The 27,834-nt window shown below is 45.9% G+C and overlaps 1 protein-coding gene across 1 annotated transcript in view; it reads left to right on the top strand.

Annotated features, from left to right (window-relative positions):
- Positions 1 to 395: 395 nt before the first annotated feature.
- Positions 396 to 27,834, top strand: part of LOC134991388 (aquaporin-2-like) — a 30,649-nt gene continuing 3,210 nt past the window's right edge. The window contains exons 1-3 of the mRNA XM_063950741.1: positions 396 to 584; positions 2,011 to 2,103; positions 10,790 to 10,954. Coding sequence (XP_063806811.1) covers positions 396 to 584; positions 2,011 to 2,103; positions 10,790 to 10,954 — 447 coding nt within the window. The remainder of the gene's footprint in view (positions 585 to 2,010; positions 2,104 to 10,789; positions 10,955 to 27,834) is intronic.

Genomic DNA, 27,834 nt, shown 5'->3' on the forward strand with positions numbered 1-27,834 from the left:
GATCCAGCATACGGGGCGAAATTGCCCTGTGCTGGGCGTCCCCCCGCATGTCAAAGAAATTGATCATAGATGCACGTTTTCTCACAAATCTACAATCAAGTCTGAATTAGGCCCTTAGTTGGTAGTAGACAGTGAGTATAGGAAAAAGTTGAACAGAGGAAAAGAGGCATGAGTGGTAGCTGGAGAGAGATGTAGACACGAGATGATCAGTGATGGTCAGCAGTGAATGTTTAAAGATAGACGTGAATGTGGCAGTTTAGAGAGACAGGTTGAAGAGGTAAGCTAAGTTCTTTCAAAATTGCTATGGAGGAGTTGGGCGGTAATTAGCTCTAGGAGACAGGTTAAGGGGAAAGGGGAAAAGAGGAATGTTAAGATCTTGCCTTCAGACAGGAAGAATGCTGGTGGGTAGATGTGGAAGAGTAGATGAGTTTGGGATGAGGGATCTGGTGTTAGGAGATTTTGTAAGTTATGATTTTCATATTTCCTTTGAAGTAGATAATGAAGTCATGAGTAGTCAGCAAAGAAAAGGAGAGTGGTGGGTTAATGCAGATAATCAGGTTGACAGTGGCAAAAAGGCAACTGGGGTAGGTCGAGTTGGTGGTGATTAGGTATTTAAAATAGGTTTGCTTTGCGAGAGAGTTGGCGCTATATGTGATTTACATCGACCATGTGGAAGCATACAAATGTGTAGCAATACAGGTTGAGTATCCCTTATCCAAAATGCTTGGGACCAGAGGTATTTTGGATATGGGATTTTTCCGTATTTTGGAATAATTGCATATCATAATGAGATATCATGGCGATGGGACCCAAGTCTAAGCACAGAATACATTTATGTTACATATACACCTTATAAATACAGCCTGAAGGTAATTTTAGACAATATTTTTTATAACTTTGTGCATTAAACAAAGTGTGTGTACATTCACACAATTCATTTATGTTTCATATACACCTTATACACACAGCCTAAAGGTCATTTAATACAATATTTTTAATAACTTTGTGTATTAAACAAAGTTTGTGTACATTGAGCCATCAGAAAACGAAGGTTTCACTATCTCACTCTCACTCAAAAAAGTCCGTATTTCGGAATATTCCGTATTTCAGAATATTTGGATATGGGATACTCAACCTGTAATATTTTAATCAATTTGGGTATATTAGTTTTAATGACTTATTCATATTATTTATCATACCTCATTCCTACTCATCTGTGCTATCACAATAAAAGTGAATAAAAGTGATTTGAACAGATACACTTTGATTATGATACCATATAGTTCCACCTGCATATCTATTTTGGTAAAATAAATCACACCATTTTATGCTTAAACCAAACCAGTACTTTAAAAGTAGAAAATCAACCTATAATTAGGCAACACTGGGAGAATTACTTTGTATAACATTCTTGGGGGAAATGTATCAAGTCTTGGAAAGAAATGAAGGGAACTACTGTAGTTGCCGAAACCAAGCAACCAGCTTTTAACTGTCCATTATTTAGCACAGTCTTCCAAATGACAGTAAGAAGCTGACTGGTTACTTTGAGTAACTGCTCCACTTTGTCTCTCTCCAAGACTTAATACAAAAGTCTTGTTGCAAAAAGTAATCAATAATAATAAATATATCATGTATTAATAAAACTCATTCTGTGTTTGTTAATCTGAGCTACTGTACCCCTCACTGTTGTTTTTCTCACTTTTACTTAATGAACGTTATTCCTTGTACTTAACAAGCCATAGCATAGCTCACTACTGGTTCCTCCAAGAACACTCTAATTCTATTCAAAGCCACTCAAAATACTATTGTCTTGCTGATTCCTTGAGTGTCTTACCCCTGGTTCCAGCATCCCCGTTTATGTAGTCTTTCTAACCTTTGGTTTACTGTAGTCTGCCTGATGAACTATGGTTTTAATGCCTTCATAATCCAGCTTCTAACTAGTTCTTGCTCTGTACTCATCCTGTAAGTATATTTGCCTTCTTTATTATTCTCTAATCTGTCCCATTTTAGCTGCTGTTCTTTGATCTATCTGGTTGTTCTGTCTATATTGCTTATGACTATTCTCCTCCTTGGGTTTATTTAAGTGTTGGGTTGTTTAAAAGGGTAATGCTTTTACTATGATTTTTTTTCCTACTGAAAGCATTGGCCTTTAATTTTCAAGCATAAACACGATCAGAAGCACCAGGTTATATGTTTCAACACTTAATAAATTAACCCCTATTTGTTCTGTCACCCTCAATTTCCAGGGATTTTGTATAAAATGCAGTGGGATACAGCGCACTGTATTTTATACTACAATTGTGTTTATGCATGAAATTTAAAAGGGACATGATTTCACTAGCCATGTTTTGCTAGTGAAAACATTGCCCTTTTAAATTTCGGGCATATAGTTAATCAGAAGAACCCCACGTTTCTGGTTATCTGTTTGCCAGTGCTTGGCATATTCCTCTATCCCTCTCTTGTGTTTACCCGTTTCCTTATTAGCAAACCTGATATTTCCATGCCTAGTTCTTGAGCTATTGTTTGTTCCTGCTTCTTTCTCAGGTTCTCACCTCGGTTATCTCGAAATATAAGGTTCCCTGATCCTTTGTGCTCATGATTGCTGGCTCTCTGGCCTCAGATTCTTTACCAATTTAGGGCCTACATCAGACCTGATCGCAGCAGCAAATTTGTTCTCTAATGGGTAAAACCATGTTGCACTGCAGGTGGGGCAGATATAACATGTGCAGAGAGTTAGATTTGGGTGGGGTGTGTTTAAACTGAAATCTATTTCTCTGACGTCCTAGTGGATGCTTGGAACTCCGTAAGGACCATGGGGAATAGCGGCTCCGCAGGAGACTGGGCACAAAAAGAAAAGCTTTAGGACTACCTGGTGTGCACTGGCTCCTCCCCCTATGACCCTCCTCCAAGCCTCAGTTAGATTTTTGTGCCCGGCCGAGAAGGGTGCATTCTAGGAGGCTCTCCTGAGTTTCTTAGTAAAAGTTTAGTTTTAGGTTTTTTATTTTCAGTGAGACCTGCTGGCAACAGGCTCACTGCATCGAGGGACTAAGGGGAGAAGAAGCGAACCTGCCTGCTTGCAGCCAGCTTGGGCTTCTTGGCTACTGGACACCATTAGCTCCAGAGGGACCGAACACAGGCCCAGCCTCGGAGTCCGGTCCCAGAGCCGCGCCGCCGGCCCCCTTACAGAGCCAGAAGCAAGAAGAGGTCCGGAAAATCGGCGGCAGAAGACATCAGTCTTCACCAAGGTAGCGCACAGCACTGCAGCTGTGCGCCATTGCTCCTCATGCACCACACGCTCCGGTCACTGATGGGTGCAGGGCGCTGGGGGGGGGCGCCCTGAGCAGCAATATAAACACCTTGGCTGGCTAAATTACATCACATATAACCCCCAGGGCTATATGGATGTATATTAACCCCTGCCAGATTAACAAAAAAAAAAGCGGGAGAAAAGTCAGCCGAGAAGGGGGCGGAGCCTATCTCCTCAGCACACTGGCGCCATTTTCCCTCACAGCTCCGCTGGAAGGACGTCTCCCTGACTCTCCCCTGCAGTCCTGCACTACAGAAAAGGGTAAAACAAGAGGGGTGGGGGCACTAATTAGGCGCAGTATAATATACATAGCAGCTATAAAGGGAAAAACACTCTGTTTGGTGTTATCTCAACTTATATATAGCGCTCTGGTGTGTGCTGGCATACTCTCCCTCTGTCTCCCCAAAGGGCTAGTGGGGTCCTGTCCTCTATCAGAGCATTCCCTGTGTGTGTGCTGTGTGTCGGTACGACTGTGTCGACATGTATGAAGAGGAAAATGATGTGGAGGCGGAGCAATTGCCTGTACTGGTGATGTCACCCCCTAGGAAGACGACACCTGAGTGGATGAGCTTATGGAAGGATTTATGTGAAAGTGTCAGCTCCTTACAAAAGACGGTTGATGACATGAGACAGCCGGCTACTCAGCTGGTGCCTGTCCAGGCGTCTCAAAGACCATCAGGGGCTCTAAAACGCCCGCTACCTCAGTTGGTAGATACAGACGCCGACACGGATACTGACTCCAGTGTCGACGATGAAGAGACGAATGTGACTTCCAGTAGGGCCACACGTTACATGATTGAGGCAATGAAAAATGTTTTACACATTTCTGATAGTACAAGTACCACTAAAAAGGGTATTATGTTTGGTGAGAAAAAACTACCTGTAGTTTTTCCTGCATCTGAGGAATTAAATGAAGTGTGTGATGAAGCGTGGGTTTCTCCCGATAAAAGACTGATAATTCCTAAAAAGTTATTGGCATCATACCCCTTCCCGCCAGAGGATAGGGCACGTTGGGAAACACCTCCTAGGGTGGATAAAGCACTCACACGCTTGTCAAAACAGGTGGCACTACCGTCTCCGGATACGGCTGCCCTTAAGGTACCTGCTGACAGAAAGCAGGAGAATATCCTAAAATGTATATACACTCACACGGGTGTTATACTGCGACCAGCAATCGCCCCAGCCTGGATGTGCAGTGCTGGGGTGGCTTGGTCGGATTCCCTGACTGACAATATTGATACCCTGGATAGGGACACTATATTACTGACTATAGAGCATTTAAAAGATGCGTTTTTATATATGCGTGATGCACAGAGGGATATTTGCCGACTGGCATCAAGAGTAAGTGCGCTGTCCATATCTGCCAGAAGAGGGTTATGGACGCTGCAGTGGTCAGGTGATGCTGATTCCAAAAGGCATATGGAAGTATTGCCTTATGAAGGGGAGGAGTTATTTGGGGTAGGTCTATCGGACCTGGTATCCACGGCAACTGCTGGGAAATCCACATTTTTACCCCAGGTAGCCTCTCAACATAAAAAGACGCCGTATTATCAGGCGCAGTCCTTTCGGCCCCATAAGGGCAAGCGGGCGAAAGGCTCCTCATTTCTGCCACGTGGCAGAGGGAGAGGAAAAAGGCTGCAGCAAACAGCCAGTTCCCCGCTTCTGCCAAGTCCTCAGCATGACGCTGGGGCTCTACAAGCGGACTCAGGCACGGTGGGGGGAATTTCAGCGCGCAGTGGGCTCACTCACAAGTGGATCCCTGGATCCTTCAAGTGGTATCTCAGGGGTACAAATTGGAATTCGAGGCGTCTCCCCCTCGCCGTTTCCTAAAGTCTGCCTTACCGACGTCTCCCTCCGACAGGGAGGCGGTATTGGAAGCCATTCACAAGCTGTATTAACAGCAGGTAATAATCAAGGTACCCCTCCTGCAACAGGGAAAGGGGTATTATTCCACACTGTTTGTGGTACCGAAGCCGGATGGCTCGGTGAGACCTATTCTAAATCTAAAATCTTTGAACACTTACATACAGAGGTTCAAATTCAAGATGGAGTCACTCAGAGCGGTGATCGCGAACCTGGAAGAAGGGGATTATATGGTGTCTCTGGACATCAAGGATGCTTACCTCCATGTCCCAATTTACCCTTCTCACCAAGGGTATCTCAGGTTTGTGGTACAGAACTGCCACTATCAGTTTCAGACGCTGCCGTTTGGATTGTCCACGGCGCCCCGGGTCTTTACCAAGGTAATGGCCGAAATTATGATTCTCCTTCGAAGGAAGGGAGTTTTAATTATCCCTTACTTGGACGATCTCCTGATAAGGGCAAGATCCAAGGAACAGTTGGTAGTCGGAGTAGCACTATCTCAAGTAGTGCTGCGGCAGCACGGTTGGATTCTCAATATCCCAAAATCGCAGCTGATCCCGACGACACGTCTTCTATTCCTAGGGATGATCCTGGACACAGTCCAGAAAAAGGTGTTTCTCCTGGAAGAGAAAGCCAGAGAGTTATCCGAGCTAGTCAGAAACCTCCTAAAACCAGGCCAAGTATCAGTGCACCAATGCACAAGGGTCCTGGGAAAAATGGTAGCTTCCTACGAAGCAATCCCATTCGGCAGATTCCACGCAAGAACATTCCAGTGGGACCTGCTGGACAAATGGTCCGGATCGCATCTTCAGATGCATCAGCGGATAACCCTGTCCCCAAGGACAAGAGTGTCTCTCCTGTGGTGGTTACAGAGTGCTCATCTTCTAGAGGGCCGCAGATTTGGCATTCAGGACTGGATCCTGGTGACCACGGATGCCAGCCTGCGAGGCTGGGGAGCAGTCACACAGGGAAGAAACTTCCAGGGCTTGTGGTCAAGCCTGGAGACATCACTTCACATAAATATCCTGGAGTTAAGAGCCATTTACAATGCTCTGAGCCAAGCAAGACCTCTGCTTCAAGGTCAGCCGGTGCTGATCCAGTCGGACAACATCACGGCAGTCGCCCACGTAAACAGGGCGGCACAAGAAGCAGGAGGGCAATGGCAGAAGCTGCAAGGATTCTTCGCTGGGCGGAAAATCATGTGATAGCACTGTCGGCAGTGTTCATTCCGGGAGTGGACAACTGGGAAGCAGACTTCCTCAGCAGGCACGACCTCCACCCGGGAGAGTGGGGACTTCACCCAGAAGTCTTCCACATGATTGTAAACCGTTGGGAAAAACCAAAGGTGGACATGATGGCGTCCCGCCTCAACAAAAAACTGGACAGGTATTGCGCCAGGTCAAGGGACCCTCAAGCAATAGCTGTGGACGCTCTGGTAACACCGTGGGTGTACCAGTCGGTGTATGTGTTCCCTCCTCTGCCTCTCATACCCAAGGTGCTGAGAATTATACGGCGGGGAGGAGTAAGAACTATTCTCGTGGTTCCGGATTGGCCAAGAAGGACTTGGTACCCGGAACTTCAAGAGATGCTCACAGAGGACCCGTGGCCTCTACCTCTGAGAAGGGACCTGCTCCAGCAGGGACCCTGTCTGTTCTAAGACTTACCGCGGCTGCGTTTGACGGCATGGCGGTTGAACGCCGGATCCTAAAGGAAAAAGGCATTCCAGACGAAGTCATCCCTACTTTGATAAAAGCCAGAAAGGATGTAACCACAAAGCGCTATCACCGCATCTGGCGGAAATATGTTGCGTGGTGCGAGGCCAAAAAGGCCCCGACGGAGGAATTTCAACTGGGTCGATTCCTGCATTTCCTGCAAGCAGGAGTGTCTATGGGCCTAAAATTAGGATCCATTAAGGTCCAGATTTCGGCCCTGTCGATTTTCTTTCAGAGAGAACTGGCTTCAGTGCCTGAAGTCCAGACGTTTATTAAGGGAGTGCTACATATACAGCCTCCTTTTGTGCCTCCAGTGGCACCCTGGGATCTGAATGTTGTTTTGGATTTCCTAAAATCACATTGGTTTGAACCACTCAACACTGTGGAATTAAAATATCTCACATGGAAAGTGGTCATGTTGTTGGCCCTGGCTTCAGCCAGGCGTGTGTCCGAATTGGCGGCTTTATCCTGTAAAAGCCCTTACCTGATTTTTCATGCGGACAGGGCAGAATTGAGGACTCGTCCTCAATTTCTCCCAAAGGTGGTTTCTGCGTTTCATCTGAACCAGCCTATTGTGGTACCTGCGGCTACTAAGGACTTGGAGGACTCCAAGTTGCTGGACGTTGTCAGGGCCCTGAAAATATATGTTTCCAGGACGGCTGGAGTCAGAAAATCTGACTCGCTATTTATCCTGTACGCACCCAACAAGCTGGGTGCTCCTGCTTCTAAGCAAACTATTGCTCGCTGGATTTGTAGCACAATTCAGCTTGCGCATTCTGTGGCAGGCCTGCCACAGCCAAAATCTGTAAAAGCCCACTCCACAAGGAAGGTGGGCTCATCTTGGGCGGCTGCCCGAGGGGTCTCGGCTTTACAACTCTGCCGAGCTGCTACTTGGTCAGGGTCAAATACTTTTGTAAAATTTTACAAATTTGACACTCTGGCTGAGGAGGACCTGGAGTTTTCTCACTCGGTGCTGCAGAGTCATCCGCACTCTCCCGCCCGTTTGGGAGCTTTGGTATAATCCCCATGGTCCTTACGGAGTTCCCAGCCTCCACTAGGACGTCAGAGAAAATAAGAATTTACTTACCGATAATTCTATTTCTCGTAGTCCGTAGTGGATGCTGGGCGCCCATCCCAAGCGCGGATTATCTGCAATACTTGTACATAGTTATTGTTAACAAATCGGGTTATAGTTGTTGTGAGCCATCTATCCAGAGGCTCCTCTGTTATCATGCTGTTAACTGGGTTCATATCAAAGGTTGTACGGTGTGATTGGTGTGGCTGGTATGAGTCTTACCCGGGATTCAAAATCCTTCCTTATTGTGTACGCTCGTCCGGGCACAGTATCCTAACTGAGGCTTGGAGGAGGGTCATAGGGGGAGGAGCCAGTGCACACCAGGTAGTCCTAAAGCTTTTCTTTTTGTGCCCAGTCTCCTGCGGAGCCGCTATTCCCCATGGTCCTTACGGAGTTCCCAGCATCCACTACGGACTACGAGAAATAGAATTATCGGTAAGTAAATTCTTATTATTGCAGTGTAAAAAGAAAGCAGCCAGTATTTACCCTGCACAGAAACAAGATAACCCACCCGAATCTAACTCTCTCTGCAAATGTTATATCTGCTCCCCCTGCAGGGCAACATGGTTTTCCCCATTAGAGAAAAAATTTGCTGCTGCGTTCAGGTCTGAATTAGTTCCTTAATCATGTTAGCCTTCATGCCATGTCATTGCAATTTTATATATGGCATTTCTTACTTGTCTCATTTATTTGTCACATTACAAGAGCTACGTCAATTATTTTATTTATAAAATACATGCACAAATGTGTTGCTATAATGAGGCACTTACTTTTATTGAGATACCATTTGAACTATCCAGGCATATTTTATACTGTAAAGCAAATTTCCCTGAGCGCCTGGGAAGAGTACCAGGGAGACCATATCAAATGAAACTTGTCCACTGTATTATTCTGGATACTAGTGATGTCCTCCATCTGATTATGGTCTCGCTAAGTTTAAGGGTAAATTCCAAATACAGATAGCGGCATGCATTGATGGGTGAGCATTCAGCATAAAGCCAGAAAATTAAGATACTCTCCTCTGTAAAGGCAACCTGAAACAATTTACACACTCAGAACTGATATTTACACATGTTCTTTACGAGAGGTACCTGCCATTTAAATGGCATCCATGTGAATCAGAATAAGGTTTCATTCACTTTTAGTTTTAGACTAGCTGACTACCCATGCTTTGCTACGGAATTTACAGAATAATGCCAATCTTTGTCAGGCCGCACCTCTGGGCTTCACCGGATTGATGCTGTCAAAATGCTGGTGCTGAGGAGAATAATCCGCCTCCTTCTCTGCCCCTTCCCGCCTCTGATGCTGCCCTGCTCAGTGCTATAAATTCTGGGATGACAGGCCAAGCTCTGCCCGCTGTATGTTAAATATGGTAGGTTTGCAGGCTGACTCTATGTCAAAGGGCCCTAGGTCACATGGCTTAGCGTCGACAATAAAGTATGCCTCTGCCCCCACCCGTGTGTGCCTCTGCCCCTACCCGTGTGTGCATCTGCCCTTACCCGTTGGTGCCTCTGCTCCTACCCGTATGCCTACTCCCCTACCCGTGCGTGTCTCTGCCCTACCTGTTTGTGCCTCTGCCCCTACCCGTGGGTGCCTCTGCCCATACCCGTGTGTGCCTCTGCCCATACCTGTGGGTGGCTCTGCCCCTACCCATGTGTGCGTCTGCCCCTACCCGTGAGTACCTCTGTCCTTACACATGGGTGCCTGTGCTTCTACCCATGTGTGCCTCTGCCCCTACCCATGGGTGCCTCTGCCCTTACACGTGGGTGCCTCTGCCCCTACCCATGTGTGCCTCTGTGTAAATTGCTCCAGCCATTCCAGAGTTATGCCGTAAACTATGGATTTTTACATGTTAACCCCTTCCCACCCCCACCTCTAGGGGTGCTAGGGGTGTCATACACCACAGTATTTTTTTCCAGATTGTAAGTCATTTGTGTACCAAATTTGGTATAAATTGCTCAAGGCATTCCAGAGTTATGATGAAAACTATGGATTTTTACATGTCACCCCCTTCCCACCCCTAGGGGTACTAGGGGTGTTTTACCCCCACAGTATTTTTTTACAGATTATAAATTATATGTGTACCAAGGGGATCAGTACGTAACACCGCTGGACGGGATCCCGGCGGTCGAAATACCGACGCCGGAATCCCGACCACACAATCCCGACAGGGGTGGCGAGCGGAACGCAGCCCCTTGCGGGCTCGCTTCGCTCGCCACGCTGCGTGCACGGTGCCTCGCTACGCTCGCCACACTATTATATTCTGCCTCCATGGGTGTTGTGGACACCCACGGAGGGAGAATATGTCGGGATTGTGCCGGTCGGGATTCCGGCGTTGGTATTTCGACCGCCGGGATTCCGTCTGGCGGGATGTTGACCGCATCCCGTACCAAGTTCGGTGTAAATTGCTCCAGGCATTCCAGAGTTATGCTGGAACATACACACATACGTCGAGAGAGAGAGAGAGAGAGAGAGATTTATGTGTAAGTACACTATTTGGATTTGATGGTTTACTGGGATAAATAATCAGTTTTGATCATATTTTGGCACCTAAATATTTCTAAACTCATAAATGCATCTTGCTTCTTATTGGCAAATACCTTGTTCTGGGAACACAATACAGACAATGCTTTTATGAAGAATGCTTTATGGAAAAACTGCATCTAATTCATGTGTTCAGGGAGACAACAACAAATAGTAAAATTAGGAGGAGGAGTTAGGCAAGAAAATACGTGAGCTAACTGCAAGAACCAAGAGTTGTGAAGTATCTTGATATTAAAAGCTTACTATACTGTATGCCCAATGTTCTTTTAATTATTGTCTGCATTACAGGTAAACAGTGAAGGGAATGCAGGACAGGCTATGGGGATGGAAGTTTTCTCTACATTTCAGCTAGCATTTACAGTCTTTGCTGTGGAAGATCGCCGCCGCAGGGACATGACAGAGCCAGGAAGTCTTGCCATTGGATTTTCTCTCACAGCAGGAGCTTTAGCAGCGGTAGGTGACACAATTACATCTAAGGATGCCACTGAAGATAGTGCAATGGACAGGATAATGACCAAAGTACATAGACTTAAAGGGCCTCCTTTACTAATGCTCAAAATGTCAAAAGGGTGGATTCAGTTTGCGGTGATAGCAGTTAGGTTCTGGCATATTGATCATTTCTCAGACACCTCCTGAGCACAAACATTGCAGATTTTCCACTCCATAGAGGTGTTCAGGAAAATATGCAATATTGGGGTAAGGTATTAAGTGCTCACTTCGGACGGAGTTAATTGAGTAGCCCAGGGGGTCCAATTAACCTGCCATAAATTACTGTGGCTAATTGAATTCCCTCTAAGGGGCCTATTCATAAAGAAGTGAAAAGTGTTCAGTAGTGAGCCAGTGGAGAAGTTGCCCATGGCAACCAATTAGTATTGAAGTAAAAATTAAAATTTGCATACTATACAATTGTACGGAGCAGCTGATTGGTTGCCATGGGCAACTTCTCCACAGGCTCACTTCTCCACTCTTTTCTCTGCTTCATGAATAGACCCCTCAGTCTATATGTGGCCTACTATTTGTTTTGCACTCGTGCAAGAATGGTACCTTACTACGGTAGTGCAGCACGTACACAGATCTTTGCTGCAAGTTTGTTCTTATATATCGATAGAGTGCTATGGACATGACCAATCTGCATGGGTATTTATTTGGTGACAGCAGGCCCCTGGATCGCAGAAGAACAATAAGAACGGAAGTGGCTGATGCAGGGTGACATCACCATTTATTTTCGTCCCACTAATCTAGTGAGGGAGGACTTTGTTCCACACAGTACATATCTGGGTAGGATTGCATTCGTATATTAGTAGGCGATGTTCTAGTAACCAACATGTGTATAATCAAGCATTGAGTTCAAGGATAGTAAGCTAGGTTGGTGGTGTTTCGAAGAGTCACAAAAAGGATTTTCAAAATTGTAGAGAGAAAGGAGGACTCTGGTGTTGGGGCACTCCTACAAAACATTATTAAACAGTTATAAAATATAATTTTTATTGGTATATATATGCACAAGGTGTGTGAAAAAATCTGTGGTAAGAAGAGGTTTATAGAAGCGGAAAAAATATTTGAATATGTCACAGTCAAGTTTTGGATGATTGCAATGGTTCTGGATACGTTAATACCCTGAAAATCACAGTGATAATTGGTTGTATTAATAATGTGAAAATTGTGAGGAATTTTTATTTCAAATAAATGATATTATTATACTCACAATGGAATATAATCACAATCTGGCGAATTATGGATATAATGACCCATAACATACATGAGTTTAAGGTTAAAATAACCAATATAGTGGGTCTCCCAATAGGAAACAGTCCTGGTAATAGCTGAAAAGGGCTCTTCTGTAGTTTAACACATGATCATGCCGTCCTGCTTAATGATTGAGGATGAAGTACTGTAGTTTTAGAGTAAAAAATATTTAGAAAACCAACCTATTCCATTTGGTTTCTACTACCCAGCCGTGTAACTGAGGTTGTGAACGGCTGGCTGAGAGCACCAAAAAATGGAATGGGTTTTCTGGATGAAGGAAGAAAAGGAGATTTATGGTAAGACTTACCATTGTTAAATCTCTTTCTGCGAGGTACACTGGTTTCCACAGGAAATAACATCGGGGTGTAGAGTTGGATCTTGATCTGAGGCACCAACAGGCTAAAGCTTTGACTGTTCCCAGGATGCACTGCACCGACTCCTCTATAGCCCCGCCTCCAGGCACGAGCTCAGTTTCGTTAACCAGTCCAATGCAGTAGCAGGTAAGAGAGACGGTAGATGTTAGTCACATAGACCCTCATTCTCAAGACAGGAGAAGGGACTAGCGGCTAATGCCATACAAACCCAAAGAAGCTATGTGTCAGGGTGGGCGCCATGTGGAAACCAGTGTACCTCGCAGAAAGAGATTTAACAATGGTAAGTCTTACCATAAATCTCCTTTTCTGCAGTGGGGTACACTGGTATTCCACAGAGAATAACATCGGGGATGTCCTAAAACAGTTCCTCATGGGAGGGGATGCACTGCAGCGGGCACAAGAACTCGGCATCCAAAGGAAGCATCCTGGAAGGCGGAAGTATCAAAGGCATAGAACCTGATGAACGTGTTCACTGAGGACCACGTAGCCGCCTTGCACAATTGTTCAGCGGACGCGTCACAGCGGGCCGCCCAAGAAGGTCCAACAGACCAAGTGGAATGGGCCTTGATAGCAGCAGGAGCTGGGAGTCCAGCCTGCACATAAGCTTGTGCAATCACCATTCTAATCCATCTGGCCAAGGTCTGCTTATTCGCAGGCCAGCCACGTTTGTGAAAACCGAAAAGTACAAAAAGAGAATCTGACCTCCTGATAGAGGCAGTCCTTTCTACATATATACAGAGAGCCCGTACCACATCCAAAGACCGCTCCTTGGAGGACAGACCAGGAGAGATAAAGGCCGGAACCACAATCTCTTGGTTAAGGTGGAAAGATGACACCACCTTAGGTAGATAACCAGGATGAGTTCTAAGAACTGCCCGGTCACGGGAAATATCAGAAAGAGTGGACGACAGGTCAAAGTGCCTAAGTCTGACACCCTCCTAGCAGAGGCAATAACAAACAGAAAAATGACCTTATGCGTAAGGCATTTAAGGTCCACAGACTCAAGAGGTTCAAATGGAGACTATTGAAGGGCATTAAGAACAACAGACAAAACCCATGGAGCAACAGGAGGGACATAGGGAGGCTAAATCCACAGTACGCCCTGAGTGAATGTATGAACGTCAGGAATAGATACAATTTTACGCTGAAACCACACCAAGGAAGAAATGTGAACCTTGAGGGAGACCAGGCGAAGTCCTAAATCCAGGCCTTGTTGCAAAAAAGCCAGAAGTCTGGAAGTACTAAACTTGTATGCATCATAATTCTTAGCAGCACACCAGGTGAAGTAAAAATTCCAGACCCTATAAGAAATCCATGCAGAAGTCGGTTTGTGGGCCTTCAACATAGTTTGAATAACCACCTCAGAAAATCCTTTGGCCCTCAGGAGTGAAGCTTCAAGAGCCACGCCGTCAAAGCCAGTCTTGCCAGGTCCTAGTATGTTAGGTTCCTGGTGCTCAGAACAAGGGAGATGTTCATGAAGTGAGTCCAGAGCACCAGGACGTAACGCTGGGAAAGGGGAATGGAAAGGGAATAGCCCCTGGCGCCCTAACTCTGTTGTCTCACCCGTGCTATCGGAAATCCCTTGCGAGACTATGGTTTCTTGAGCCCTTGGCAGCCACGTTTGAAGGGCGGATTATGTCTGCCCAACTCCGGTGCCCCCCGGTCTTAATGAGAGACAAAGGGAAATCCGAGGCAGAATGATAACAAGAGGACCTCTAACTAAGCAAACAGGCCAGGGGCTACAAGCTAACTAAAAACCTAAAGTATGTGCGGAGAAACCGCCAAAGGAAAAGAACAACAAAGGAAATGCTGATCACACGCCGACACAATACCTTTGTGTACCGGCGGTGACAGCACAAGCAGAACCCTCTGCAAAACACCAGGGACAGAAACAATAATGGAATACAGCGGCCTAGGCCAACGGACGCGGGAGAGCCGCTACTCACGGAACCGGTACGAATACTGGCAAACGGACAGGAACTTCTAATGCTGCCGACACCGACTCTCAGAACTGGAGGACAGGCAGAATCCCAAACGACAGACCGGTGGACACCAGGAAGCCAGAAGACTTGACCAGGGACAGGCAAAGCCACTGGACCTCAGGGCAGGAACGCTTTACAGCAGGACACGGGATCAGACACAGGAATCGACACAGGGACTGACACAGGAATCAACACAGGGACTGACAGGAACCAGCTCACACTTCAAGCAGACTGCAAACCAAGGAATATCACCAGCATCTGTGAATTGCAAACAGCCAGCATATAACAGAGAGGCCCAATTAATAATCCCATGCAGCTGCCCTGTTGCATGACTCTAAACTGACAAGATGCAATTAGCAGCCAGGTGAGGCTGAACACATGGGAACAAGCTGCAATTACACAGACTCACCAGCGGCAGCAGACAAGAGTATTCTAAAACAGAGCAACGGGAAATCCTGGTATGCAAGACAACTTTATAAACATAAAATAGGAATGAACCACTACCTGTGGTTCATAACAGTATCCCCTCCTTAAGGGTGAGCTCCGAGCACCCCATGACACCCACGGGGAACATAAACAGAAGTATAACATAAATTACAGCACAAAAATGCAAAACAGGAATGAGCCACAGCCGTGGCTCATAACATTACCCCCCCCCCCTTGAGGAGGGGTCAAAAGACCCCAAAATTCAGACTATCCAGAACAAGGGGGGGGGAAACCTGACACACTGGTCTAACAGACAAGAAAACAAAAAACAAGCTGTAACAACAACTTGTAACAGTGCCCTCCCCTTGATGGTGGCCACTGGACACAAGACAAGGGAAAAAAAAATCCTTTTTTTTTTTTTTTTTATCAAGGCAAGAGTCAAAAATTATTTCTTTTTCTTCTTCTTCTTCTTCTTCTTCTTTTTACAAAGCTCTTTAGGTCTGACCAAGGTAATTCCCCAAACATTGTCTGAACTGATGGTACCACCCAGCAAGGCTGCGTTCAAATCAGAGACAGGTCTCTTACCCTTGGGAGCTGAACTTTCTGGTAAAGTACTATTAGTAGAAGAAGAAGTCGAAAAAGCACATCCTGCAGTCAAAACAACGGGCTGGGACTCTTGTGCCGAGTTTACAGTATTTGGTGGACTCTCAGAAGACAAGACGGGTGACTTAGAGGAACCTGAACCAATTTCTTTGGAACCATATCTTTTAATAATTGCATCACTGAATGCTGGGGGATCCTGAAGAATGGGATCTTCAGCTTTCATTAGGCTGGTCGCCCACTCAAAAGGCTCTCCTCTAAAAGAATAAATCAGATAAAGCACAAGGTTCTCTGAAGTGATGCCCAGAAATGGTCTAGACAACATAATAATGTAATAGTGTTTGTAAAGTGCCAAAAATTGGGCTAAGTCCCCATCAAAGATTATGGATGTTGAGATACCAGAGTCAGGATCTGTTTTCTTCCCATCTGACTGACTGGAGTGCTTTGCTAGGACCTGGTCACTATTGACCTTACTCGAGGCTGAGACTCTCTGAACCCCACCCGGGGCTGAGACTTTCTGAACCCCACCCGGGGCAGTGACTTTCTGAACCCCACCCGGGGCAGTGACTTTCTGAACCCCACCCGGGGCAGTGACTTTCTGAACCCCACCCGGGGCAGTGGCCTCCGGGAACCCCGCTGGGGCAGTGGCCTCCGGGAACCCCGCTGGGGCAGTGGCCTCCGGGAACCCCGCTGGGGCAGTGGCCTCTGGGAACCCCGCTGGGGCCAGCACCTCGGATTCTCCCACTGGGACCGGGCCGTCGGCCTCCCTGACTGGGATCGGGCCATCGGCCTCCCTCTCTGAGTCGATAACCATCGAAAGTTCTCCCGGGACTATGACTTCCGGGACTTTTGCCGAAGCAATAACGTTCAGATCCTCCACTAATGCTATGCTTCTTAAGTTCTTTCCTGGGGAAGCGACTTCTAGACCCTTCTTTGGGGCTGCGTCTCTCGAGACCCCACTTGGGGATATTACTTCAAAGATCCCTTCTGGGGTTTTGCTTCTCGAGTTCCCTTCAAGAACTATGGTTTTAGAGACCCTTTCTAGGGTTGCGCTTTTCAAGTCCCTACCTGGGGTGACAGCTTCTGAGACCCCTTCCGGTATGGACACCTGAACTATAATATTTGACGTCCCTCTATAAGCTAGGGCATCGGGTACCGCTCCAGCACTCTGGGCATCGGGTACCGCTCCAGCACTCTGGGCATCGGGTACCGCTCCAGCACTCTGGGCATCGGGTACCGCTCCAGCACTCTGGGCATCGAGTACCGCTCCAGCACTCTGGGCATCGGGTACCGCACCAAGAACCTGAGCATCGGGCACCACTCCAGGACCCTGGGCTACGGGCACCACTCCAGGACCCTGGGCTACGGGCACCACTCCAGGACCCTGGGCTACGGGCACCACTCCAGGACCCTGGGCATCGGGCACCACTCCAGGGGCTTGCAACTCCGCTTCCACAGGAACCTCAAGAGAGGAGAGAAACATTCTCTTTTGATTCCTGAATCTATAATGGGGCTCCCTTGCCCAAGGACCCCAATTATAGGACAGAGAGCTTTTTAGTGTGGGTTGTGTGACAAGTACCTCTGCCACAGTAGAGACAGGAGTAGGTCTTGTATCCTGACTCAACTTGGCCAGAGGGCAAGACTCGTCACCACACTTTGGCTTGCGCAACTCACAGGTCTGCAGATAGTGGCCTAAACCCCCACAATATAGGCACAAGTTTAAGTTTCTGCGACGCAGACGCTCCTCTTCTGAGAGCCTGGGCCGCAGAAAACTTTTAAACCTTTTCTCTTCAATTAAACCAGAGGATTCTCTTGTCACCATACTGTGAACAAGAGTCTCTTTAGAGATAGATGTACTCTCAACGACTTCTGGCAAGATGAGCAAGATTTTAGTCAGTAGGTTTTGCAGTTGCTTTAGGGATTGCTGCAAAACTTCTAGTCGCTCTGGTCTCAAAGCACTGAATACAGAGTTCAGGGCTGCGAGAGATGCCTGCAGGGCTTGCATAGTAGACATAGGAGGATTTAAAACTAGACAAGACAAGACAAGGCAAGACAAGACTAAATTTTAACTAAACAAAACAAGACTTTTTTTTTTTTTTAAACCGGACTGGATTTAAAACACCGGACTGGATTCTAAACACCGGACTGGATTCTAAACACCGGACTGGATTCTGCACACTGAATTCTAGACAGGACTGGATTCTAAACACCGGATTGGATTCTGCACACTGAATTCTAGACAAGACTGGATTCTAAACACCGGATTGGATTCTGCACACTGAATTCTAGACAGGACTGGATTCTAGACTAGACACTGGACTGGGCCAAAAAAGAAAAAAAAAAGTTTTATTTCTTTTTTGTGGTATGGCTGGTGATAATGTTAGGTTCCTGGTGCTCAGAACAAGGGAGATGTTCATGAAGTGAATCCAGAGCACCAGGACGTAACGCTGGGAAAGGGGAATGGAAAGGGAATAGCCCCTGGCGCCCTAACTCTGTTGTCTCACCCGTGCTATCGGAAATCCCTTGCGAGACTATGGTTTCTTGAGCCCTTGGCAGCCACGTTTGAAGGGCGGATTATGTCTGCCCAACTCCGGTGCCCCCCGGTCTTAATGAGAGACAAAGGGAAATCCGAGGCAGAATGATAACAAGAGGACCTCTAACTAAGCAAACAGGCCAGGGGCTACAAGCTAACTAAAAACCTAAAGTATGTGCGGAGAAACCGCCAAAGGAAAAGAACAACAAAGGAAATGCTGATCACACGCCGACACAATACCTTTGTGTACCGGCGGTGACAGCACAAGCAGAACCCTCTGCAAAACACCAGGGACAGAAACAATAATGGAATACAGCGGCCTAGGCCAACGGACGCGGGAGAGCCGCTACTCACGGAACCGGTACGAATACTGGCAAACGGACAGGAACTTCTAATGCTGCCGACACCGACTCTCAGAACTGGAGGACAGGCAGAATCCCAAACGACAGACCGGTGGACACCAGGAAGCCAGAAGACTTGACCAGGGACAGGCAAAGCCACTGGACCTCAGGGCAGGAACGCTTTACAGCAGGACACGGGATCAGACACAGGAATCGACACAGGGACTGACACAGGAATCAACACAGGGACTGACAGGAACCAGCTCACACTTCAAGCAGACTGCAAACCAAGGAATATCACCAGCATCTGTGAATTGCAAACAGCCAGCATATAACAGAGAGGCCCAATTAATAATCCCATGCAGCTGCCCTGTTGCATGACTCTAAACTGACAAGATGCAATTAGCAGCCAGGTGAGGCTGAACACATGGGAACAAGCTGCAATTACACAGACTCACCAGCGGCAGCAGACAAGAGTATTCTAAAACAGAGCAACGGGAAATCCTGGCATGCAAGACAACTTTATAAACATAAAATAGGAATGAACCACTACCTGTGGTTCATAACAGTATCCCCTCCTTAAGGGTGAGCTCCGAGCACCCCATGACACCCACGGGGAACATAAACAGAAGTATAACATAAATTACAGCACAAAAATGCAAAACAGGAATGAGCCACAGCCGTGGCTCATAACATAGTAAACGCAAGGGCCCTGATACGAGGAGGTCTGGGCATGGAGGAAATAGAAGATGACGCTCGATCGAGAGACCCTGCAGGTCTGAGAACCAATGCCGTCTGGGCCATGCTGAAGCGACTGGAAGCAGCATTCTTCCTTCTTGCTTGAACTTCCGTAGTACGCTGGGCAGGAGTGACACTGGAGGGAACATAGAAACATAGAATTTGACGGCAGATAAGAACCACTTGGCCCATCTAGTCTGCCCCTTGTTTTCTTGTTTTTTATCCTTTAGGCAATCTCAACCTTTATGAACCTTAATTCTTTGTAAGGATATTCATATGCCTATCCCAAGCATGTTTAAATTGCTCTACAGTCTTAGCCTCTACCACCTCTGATGGGAGGCTATTCCACTTATCCACTACCCTTTCTGTGAAGTAATTTTTCCTTAAATTTCCCCTGAACCTCCCCCCCTCCAGTCTCAGTGTATGTCCTCGAGTTTTAATACTTCTCTTCCTTTGAAGAATGTTTCCCTCCTAAACTTTGTTAAGACCCTTGATATATTTGAAAGTTTCTATCATGTCCCCCCTTTCCCTTCTCTCCTCCAAACTATACATGTTAAGATATTTTAGCCTTTCCGGGTAAGTTTTGTGATGTAGGCCATGCACCATTTTAGTTGCCCTTCTTTGTACACTCTCTAATGTATTTATATCCTTCTGGAGATATGGTCTCCAGAACTGGACACAGTATTCCATTGCATTTGCAACTGGAGGTGAAACATTAAACTCCGACATTGAGGTACTCGGTCTGCAATTTAGTGTAAGGGGCAATCTTTAAAGTCGGGGGCCATTGCTGAGGGAGACTGACGCCCTTGACTCAAAATCCCATCCAGGCATTCCTTAAACATCCTAATCCAGTGCTCCCTCCTGCCTATTCCTGGTGCCTACATGTGCCTCCTGACCCCTTGTGCCTACCCTCTGCATCCTGCCTACCTGTCCTTCCTGACCCATTGTGCCTCCTGACTATCTCTGATGACCACCAGTGCATCCTGACCCCTTGTGCCCACCTATGCTTCCTGACCACCTGTGCCTTGTGCCTACCGATGTCTCCTGCCTACCTGTGGCTCCTGACCAACTGTGCCTGGTGCCTACATGTGCCTCCTGCCTAACTCTGGCGCCTACCTGTGCCTAAATTGCCAACTGTGGTGCCTACGTGTGCCTCTTTTTTGAACATGTTCTCACCTGTACCTGTGGCTGTGCTGCGCTGCTCCTGACCTACTGTCCTCTGTGCTTTGATTGGTGAAATGGCTCAAATAAATACACATTTATGTATCAAGTGTGCCTTTATAATGGTGTGAAATTGAAGTGTCAGTTTAGAAATAACTTTTAGTGCCTGCATCTCACAAGGAAAAATAAATGAACATTAAACAAGACCTGCAAATGTATCTTAAATATTGACTCAAAAACCGTGTAATGAAGTGCACTCAGTGTTGTAGTCAGAAATTAAATTTTATTGTATTATAAGAGATTAAGAAAGTGTGGTATATGTCCTTTTAATAAATAGAATATGCTTTATGTTTTAACATATAATTAGTTTCCACACAGTAAGCTTGAAAATGAAACAAGTAGCAGAATTTGCAATCCTTTTGATTGACTGCCGCCCCCCTCCTGCCCCGTGAACTCCTCTGCCTAATTGACAGGCTGAGGCGTTCGCATTTACTGAGGGGCGCATGCGTGGGACGGGCCCTGCGCATGCGCCTGCATCCTCTGTAATTTTTGTGGTTGTATCGCATTTTGCGATCCAGCCTGAAAAAGGGGCCAGAATTTGTGAACAAGACACAGCAGAAGGACAATTTCTCACTGAGTCCCATGTCCGCATCCTTATCTACACTTACGGTCTTCATAATATTTTTTTGTGAATCTCACGCAAGACTAACTCCCTAATGGGACTGTCCTCCAAAACATCTGGTAGACCCCACTTGTCCACAAGGAGTTGGAAGACCTCTGGATGAAGACTCCACTCCCCGGCGTGTACGTCCTGACAACTGAGGAAGTCCGCTTCCCAGTTGAGGACCCCCGGAATGAACACTGCCGATATTGCTGAATTTTTGAGCAATTCTTTGAAGTGTGAAAGAATTTTTGACACTTCCATCAGTGCCACCTTGATGATTTATGTATGCCACCATGGTGATGTTGTCTGATTGTACTTGAACAGGCCTGTTCTGTACGAAAGGCAGGGCCAGTGTCAACGCACTGAACACTGCTAGCAATTCCAGAATGTTTGTTGGGAGGATAGATTCCTCCCTGGTCCACCGACCCTGGAGAGATTATTGCTCCAGCACTGTGCCCCAACCCCGCAGACTGGCATCCGTCGTTAGGAGGACCCAGTTGGAGATCCAGAAGGGACGACTCCTGCTCAATTGTTGGTCCTGTAGCCACCAACTCCGTGACAGACGAACCTCCGGAGTCAAGGAGATCATTTGAGACCTGATCCGTTGAGGCAGGCCATCCCACTTGGAAAGGATTAACCTCTGCAGAGGGCGGGAATGAAATTGAGCGTACTCTACCATGTCAAAAGCCGACACCATGAGGCCTAGTACTTGCATCGCCGAGTGTATCGACACTTTTTGGCAAGAGAGGAAGTATCTGATTCTGTCCTGAAGTTTCAGAACCTTCTCTGGAGACAAGAACAAATGTTGGTTGTGTGTGTTCAGTAATGCCCCCAGGTGCACCATGCTCTGAGCAGGGACCAGTGAGGATTTCTTCCAGTTGATGAGCCACCTGTGGGCTTGTAGGAATTGGACCATCTGTTCCAGATGACAGAGGAGAACCTCTGGGGAGTTTGCCAGGATCAACAAGTCGTCCAGATACGGCAGGATCCTGATACCCTGACGGTGGAAAAGGGCCGTCATGACCGCCATGACTTTGGTGAAGATCCAAGGAGCCGTGGTACGTCCGAAAGGCAAAGCTTGGAATTGATAATGAAGGTTGCCAATAGCAAACCGAAGATATTGCTGATGCGACATGGCAATAGGTATGTGTAAGTAAGCATCCTGCATATCCAGGGATACCATATAGTCCTTGGGTTCCATAGCCAGTACAATAGAATGCAGAGTTTCCATACAGAATTTGGACACCCTCACAAATTTGTTCAAAGATTTGAAGATGAGTATAGGTCGGGAGGATCCATTCAGCTTTGGAACTAGAAACAGCGTTGAATGGTATCCCCTGCCTCTCTGAGACAGAGGCAATGGCACTATCACTCCTGTATCCCGGAGAGATTGGACAACCAAATGTAGAGTTTGTGCTTTTAACAGATAACCGTTGAACAAAACTGGCGAGGTGGACGTCTCTTGAAAGAGATCGCGTACCCGTGAGAGACCACTTCCTGCACCCAGGCGACCGAAGTGGTCTTTAACCATACCTGGGCGAACTGCAGAAGTCGGCCTCCCACCCTGGGGTCCCCCAGGGGGAGGCCCGCCCCGTCATGCAGCAGGCTTGTCCGGTTTGGAAGCAGGCTGACGGGCGTATAGGTTTGGGCCTAGAGGACTTGGAACTGCGAGCCTGTCTCGGGTACACCTGACCCTTTGCTTTACCTGGAGGTCGAAAGGAATGAACAGTAGTACTCTTAGCCTTTGGAACCGAAGGATTAGTACTTGGGAGAAACGCAGTCTTGGCCGACGCCAAGTCGGTCACAATTTTGTTCACATCATCTCCAAATAGTACATCTCCCTTAAAAGGGAGTACCTCCAAGGTCTTCTTAGAGTCCAGGTCCACCGACAAGGACCGTAACCACAGAATCCGACGAGCCAGGATAGACGTAGTAGATGCCTTGGCCGCCATAACGCCTGCATCAGAGGCTGCCTCCTATATATAGTGGGAGGCTGTGGTAATATAGGTCAGATATTGTCTGGCAGTGTCAGAAAAATTTAGAGGTAGCTCTTCCTCAATTGCTTGAACCCATGCTTCAATGCCTTTTGCAGCCCAAGAGGCTGCCATAGTGGGTCTATGTACAGCACCTGTAAGAGTGTAAGTAGACTTCAAGCAACCCTCCATACGCTTATCCGTCGGCTCCTTCAAAGAGGTGATGGTGGTGACAGGCAGAGTAGATGACACCACAAGACGGGCTCCATGTGAGTCCACTGGTGACGGGGTTTACCACTTGTTATTCAACTCCGCAGGGATAGGATAACGAGCTAGCATCTTTTTAGACAGGGAAAATTTATTTCCTGGAGAAGACCAGGATTCCTGACGTATGTCAATTAAATGGTCAGAATGTGGTAAGACTAATTTAGTAACCTTCTGACGTTTGAACTTATCAAGTTTCTTAGACATTTCAGGAGGGTCAATCTCATCATCAGTCTGACGAATCAGCTTGATCGCCTTCACCAGGTCAGGAACATCAACCTGTGTTGTAGAATCTTCATCAGAAGCAGCAGTATCAGCATCTGATGGATCAGTATATTCCCCATCCGAATCGGAAGAATCATCCGAAATATTAGTGGATTGTGAGGTAGAAATGGCCTGCTTAGATGACCCTTTGGGCCCAGTAGGGCGGGGGTTAGGTTTTTGTTTAACCAAGGACTGATTTAATTGCTGTAAATGGGCTGACAGAGTATCCGCCCGTGGTGTATTAACTACAGGGACATTATGTGGCTGTAATGGCACAGGAGGTCCCACAGGGGGCGTAAGTCTTGTTACATGCGTAGTCAGCATATTTGAAAATGCAGCCCAAGGTAGCATAGTAACATAGTATCTAAGGTTGAAAAAAGACAATTGTCCATCGAGTTCAACCTATTTGTGGTAAAATTTTGACTGATGCTGATGTCTGCCGTTACGTTTTATCCCTCTTTTTTTATAATAACTATAGTGCGTGACTATGCACCATAACCCTGGATATCCTTATCCATTAGGAATTTATCTAATCCATTCTTAAAGGTGTTGACTGAGTCCGCCATTACAACTCCCTCAGGCAGGGAATTCCAAACACGTATCGTCCTTACCGTGAAAAAGCCTTTACGCCGGATTGTGCGGAATCTTCTCTCCTCTAACCTGAGCGAGTGTCCACGAGTTCTCTGTGTTGATCTAACCAAAAACAGTTCCTGCGCAAGATCTGTGTATTGTCCCCTTATATATTTGTAGATGTTGATCATGTCCCCTCTTAGTCTCCTCTTTTCCAATGTAAACATGCCTAGCCTTGAAAGCTTTTCCTCGTTTTCCAGCGTCTCCATGCCCTCAATTAGTTTGGTCACCCGCCTCTGAACCTTTTCTAGCTTCAGGATATCCTTTTTGTAGTATGGTGCCCAGAATTGAACACAGTATTCAAGGTGTGGCCTCACTAGTGATTTATACAACGGGAGTATAACACTCTCGTCCCTAGCATCAATTCCCCGTTTATGCATGCTAATATCTTATTAGCTTTCTTTGCTGCAATCCTACTTTGGATACAACTGCTTAGTTTGCTATCTATGAGGACACCTAAGTCCTTTTCCAGTACAGAATCCCCTAATTTTACCCCATTTAGTATGTAGGTGTTATTTGTGTTCTTATTACCACAGTGCATTACCTTACACTTGTCTGTATTGAAGCGCATTCTCCATTTCGCTGCCCATGCTTCTAATTTAACTAATTCGTTCTGAAGTGACTCAGCATCTCCCTCCGTATTTTATAACTTTACACAATTTGGTATCATCTGCAAAAATTGACACCATGTTCTCTAGACCTACTGTTAGGTCGTTAATTAAAATATTGAACAATAGCGGTCCTAATACTGAGCCTTGTGGAACACCACTTAGCACTTCAGTCCAATTTGAAAAAGATCCATTAACCACAACGCGCTGCTCCCTATTATCTAACCAATTTTTGATCCAAGTGCATATTGTGCTTCCTAGCCATAGTTCTTGTAGCTTGTAGATAAGTCTCATGTGCGGTACAGTGTCGAAAGCTTTCTCAAAGTCTAAAAAGATTACATCCACCTCTTTACCCTGATCTAAGTTTGCACTTACTGTTTCATAAAAGCCAGGTTGGTTTGACAGGATCTGTCCTTCACAAATCCATGTTGATTCCTTTTAATGACCTTATTGACTTCAAGGAACTTCTGAATACTCTCTCTTAGAATACCTTCCAATAATTTCCCCACTATAGATATAAAACTAACTGGTCTATAATTACCTGGTTCAGCTTTACTTCCCTTTTTGAATATAGGCACTACTTCTGCTATACGCCGGTCTTTGGGAACCATACCTGATATTACTAAATCCTTAAAGATCAAAAATAGCGGTTTTGCAAGTTCAGAGTGAAGCTCCATTAGAACCCTTGGGTGAATTCCATCGGGACCCGGTGACTTATTAATTTTTAAATGTTTTAATTGGTCACAGACTACCTCCTCGCTTAAATAAGTACCTATCAGTGGGATATTCTCATCATTGAGATTATGCGTTAGTCCCTGAATTGGGTCTTCTCTAGTAACTACTGTTGAAAAAAACTAATTTTGTGTGTCCGCTATGTCATTATAATTTTTGCTTAAGACTCCCAACGTGTCTTTTAAAGGGCCTATACTCTCCTTCTTTAATCTCTTGCTATTAATGTATTTAAATATTTTTTGGGGATTCGCTTTACTTTCCTTTGCTACTAGTTTTTCAGTTTCTACTTTAGCCGCTCTTATTTCTTTTTTGCTTATTTTGTTACAGTCCTTATAGTGCTGAAATGACTCATCAGATTTGTATTTTTTAAATGCTCGACTTTTCTTGCCCATAAGTTCCTTTATCTTTTTGTTAAGCCACATCGGTTTATGATTTTTATTCCTTTTTTGCTGCTCGTAGGAATAAATTTGAGAGTATTTTTTAACTAGCAGGAATTTTAGTACATCCCATTTCTCCGTAGTATTTTTTCCTAGAAACAAACCTTCCCATTCAATATCCCTGAAAAATACTCTCATCTTTTCAAAATTCGCTTTGCTAAAGTTTAGAGTCCTAGTCGAGCCAGTATAGGACTGTTTCTGAAAACTGATATTGAATGTGACCATATTGTGGTCGCTGTTTCCTATGGGTTCCCCTACTATAATACCGGATACTAAATCCCCACTGTTTGTTAATACCAGGGGCAATATTTACTAATATTCGTGTTTTGGCCGTTTTGAAGGGTGTTTGAACTCGAATGGTATCGGGTGCATTTTACTGCAACTTTTTGAATCCTGATACAATCATTCACTAAGCTGCCGAGTTTTGCACATTCGTTTTTTCCGATGTCGATGTGATTCGTAATATCAGGCAGTGTTTTACGGGAGTGATGAGTAAAACACTGCCTGAAAAAACACAAGGAATCCCGGCCGGATCTGTGAGATCCGTGCAGGGCTTCATTGTGTACCTTAAAAAGTTGATTAAAGTCTTTAAAAATCTGAAAAAAATTGCGTGGGGTCCCCCCTCCTAAGCACAACCAGCCTCGGGCTCTTTGAGCTGGTCCTGGTTGAAAAAATATGGGGGGAAAAATGACAGGGGTCCCCCCATATTTAATCAACCAGCACCGGGCTCTGCGCCTGGTCCTGGTTCCAAAAATACGGAGGACAAAAAGCGTAGGGGTCCCCCGTATTTCTGAAACCAGCACCGGGCTCCACTAGCTGGGGAGATAATGCCACAGCCGGGGGACACTTTGATATCGGTCCCTGCGGCCGTGCCATTAAAACCCCAACCAGGACCGGCTCAAAGAGCCCGAGGCTGGTTATGCTTAGGAGGGGGGACCCCACGCAATTTTTTTTCCCGTTTTTACACTAAACAGACCCTTTCCCATAGATAACCATGCACAGATCTCACTGAAATAACCCGTATTCTATGAAATAACAGCCGCGTTTGACCGATGGTCAATTCATTCGTATTTGTGAAGGTTGTCATTCAAACCATTACGAATAGTCCAAACACTGCCGAGATTGGTGCTTAGTGAATTCCCGGATTGGGACTTAGAAAAAAAAACACAAATCGGACAAACTCAAATTTTTAGTAAATACTGGCCCAGGTCTAAGATTGCATTGTACCTGGTAGGTTCCTCAATTAGTTGAACTAAGTAGTTATCATTAAGTGGGTGAGATTCAAATGATATATCATGCCCAATTTCCTTTCTAAAATGATCTCTGTTATCGCGCATATTGCGCCCATAGTAATCAGGTTTAGCAGTGTAAAGGAATAAAAACCAGCAATTTGAAACACTGTCATACACCACAAGCGCTAAATTGAGATATCACCATAACGTCCCTTTTAGGCTGAGTGACGGATTCTTTCCTCTCAGAAGAATCTCCGATTCAGGTCAATAGAATATAGGATTCCCGATTATGGATGTCATAGAAAAGACAAAACAACAAGAACAGACCAATGTGTAGTAAATAATCTCAAGACTTATTATAGTTCATATAGTGCCTTTAAATGACTGAAGTAGATTCGAAGCGTACCCCACTCACACTAAAAATGGGAGTGTAAAACACATCAAGGTTTCTTTGTGGGGGTCAACTTCTTTTGTTCATATAACACCCAGTGTGACAAAAATGGGCTCACAATCAGACTAAAAAGTGACATGTGATAATTTCCTGGAGTAGGCAGGAGATGCGTACCCCAACACTCACACTCGATAAGCTGGTTACAAGCATGTAAAGGAATCTTTCTCTCCTTCAGGGGAA

This window comes from Pseudophryne corroboree, chromosome 2 (genome assembly GCF_028390025.1).
Source record: "Pseudophryne corroboree isolate aPseCor3 chromosome 2, aPseCor3.hap2, whole genome shotgun sequence".
Classification (NCBI taxonomy): Eukaryota; Metazoa; Chordata; class Amphibia; order Anura; family Myobatrachidae; genus Pseudophryne; species Pseudophryne corroboree.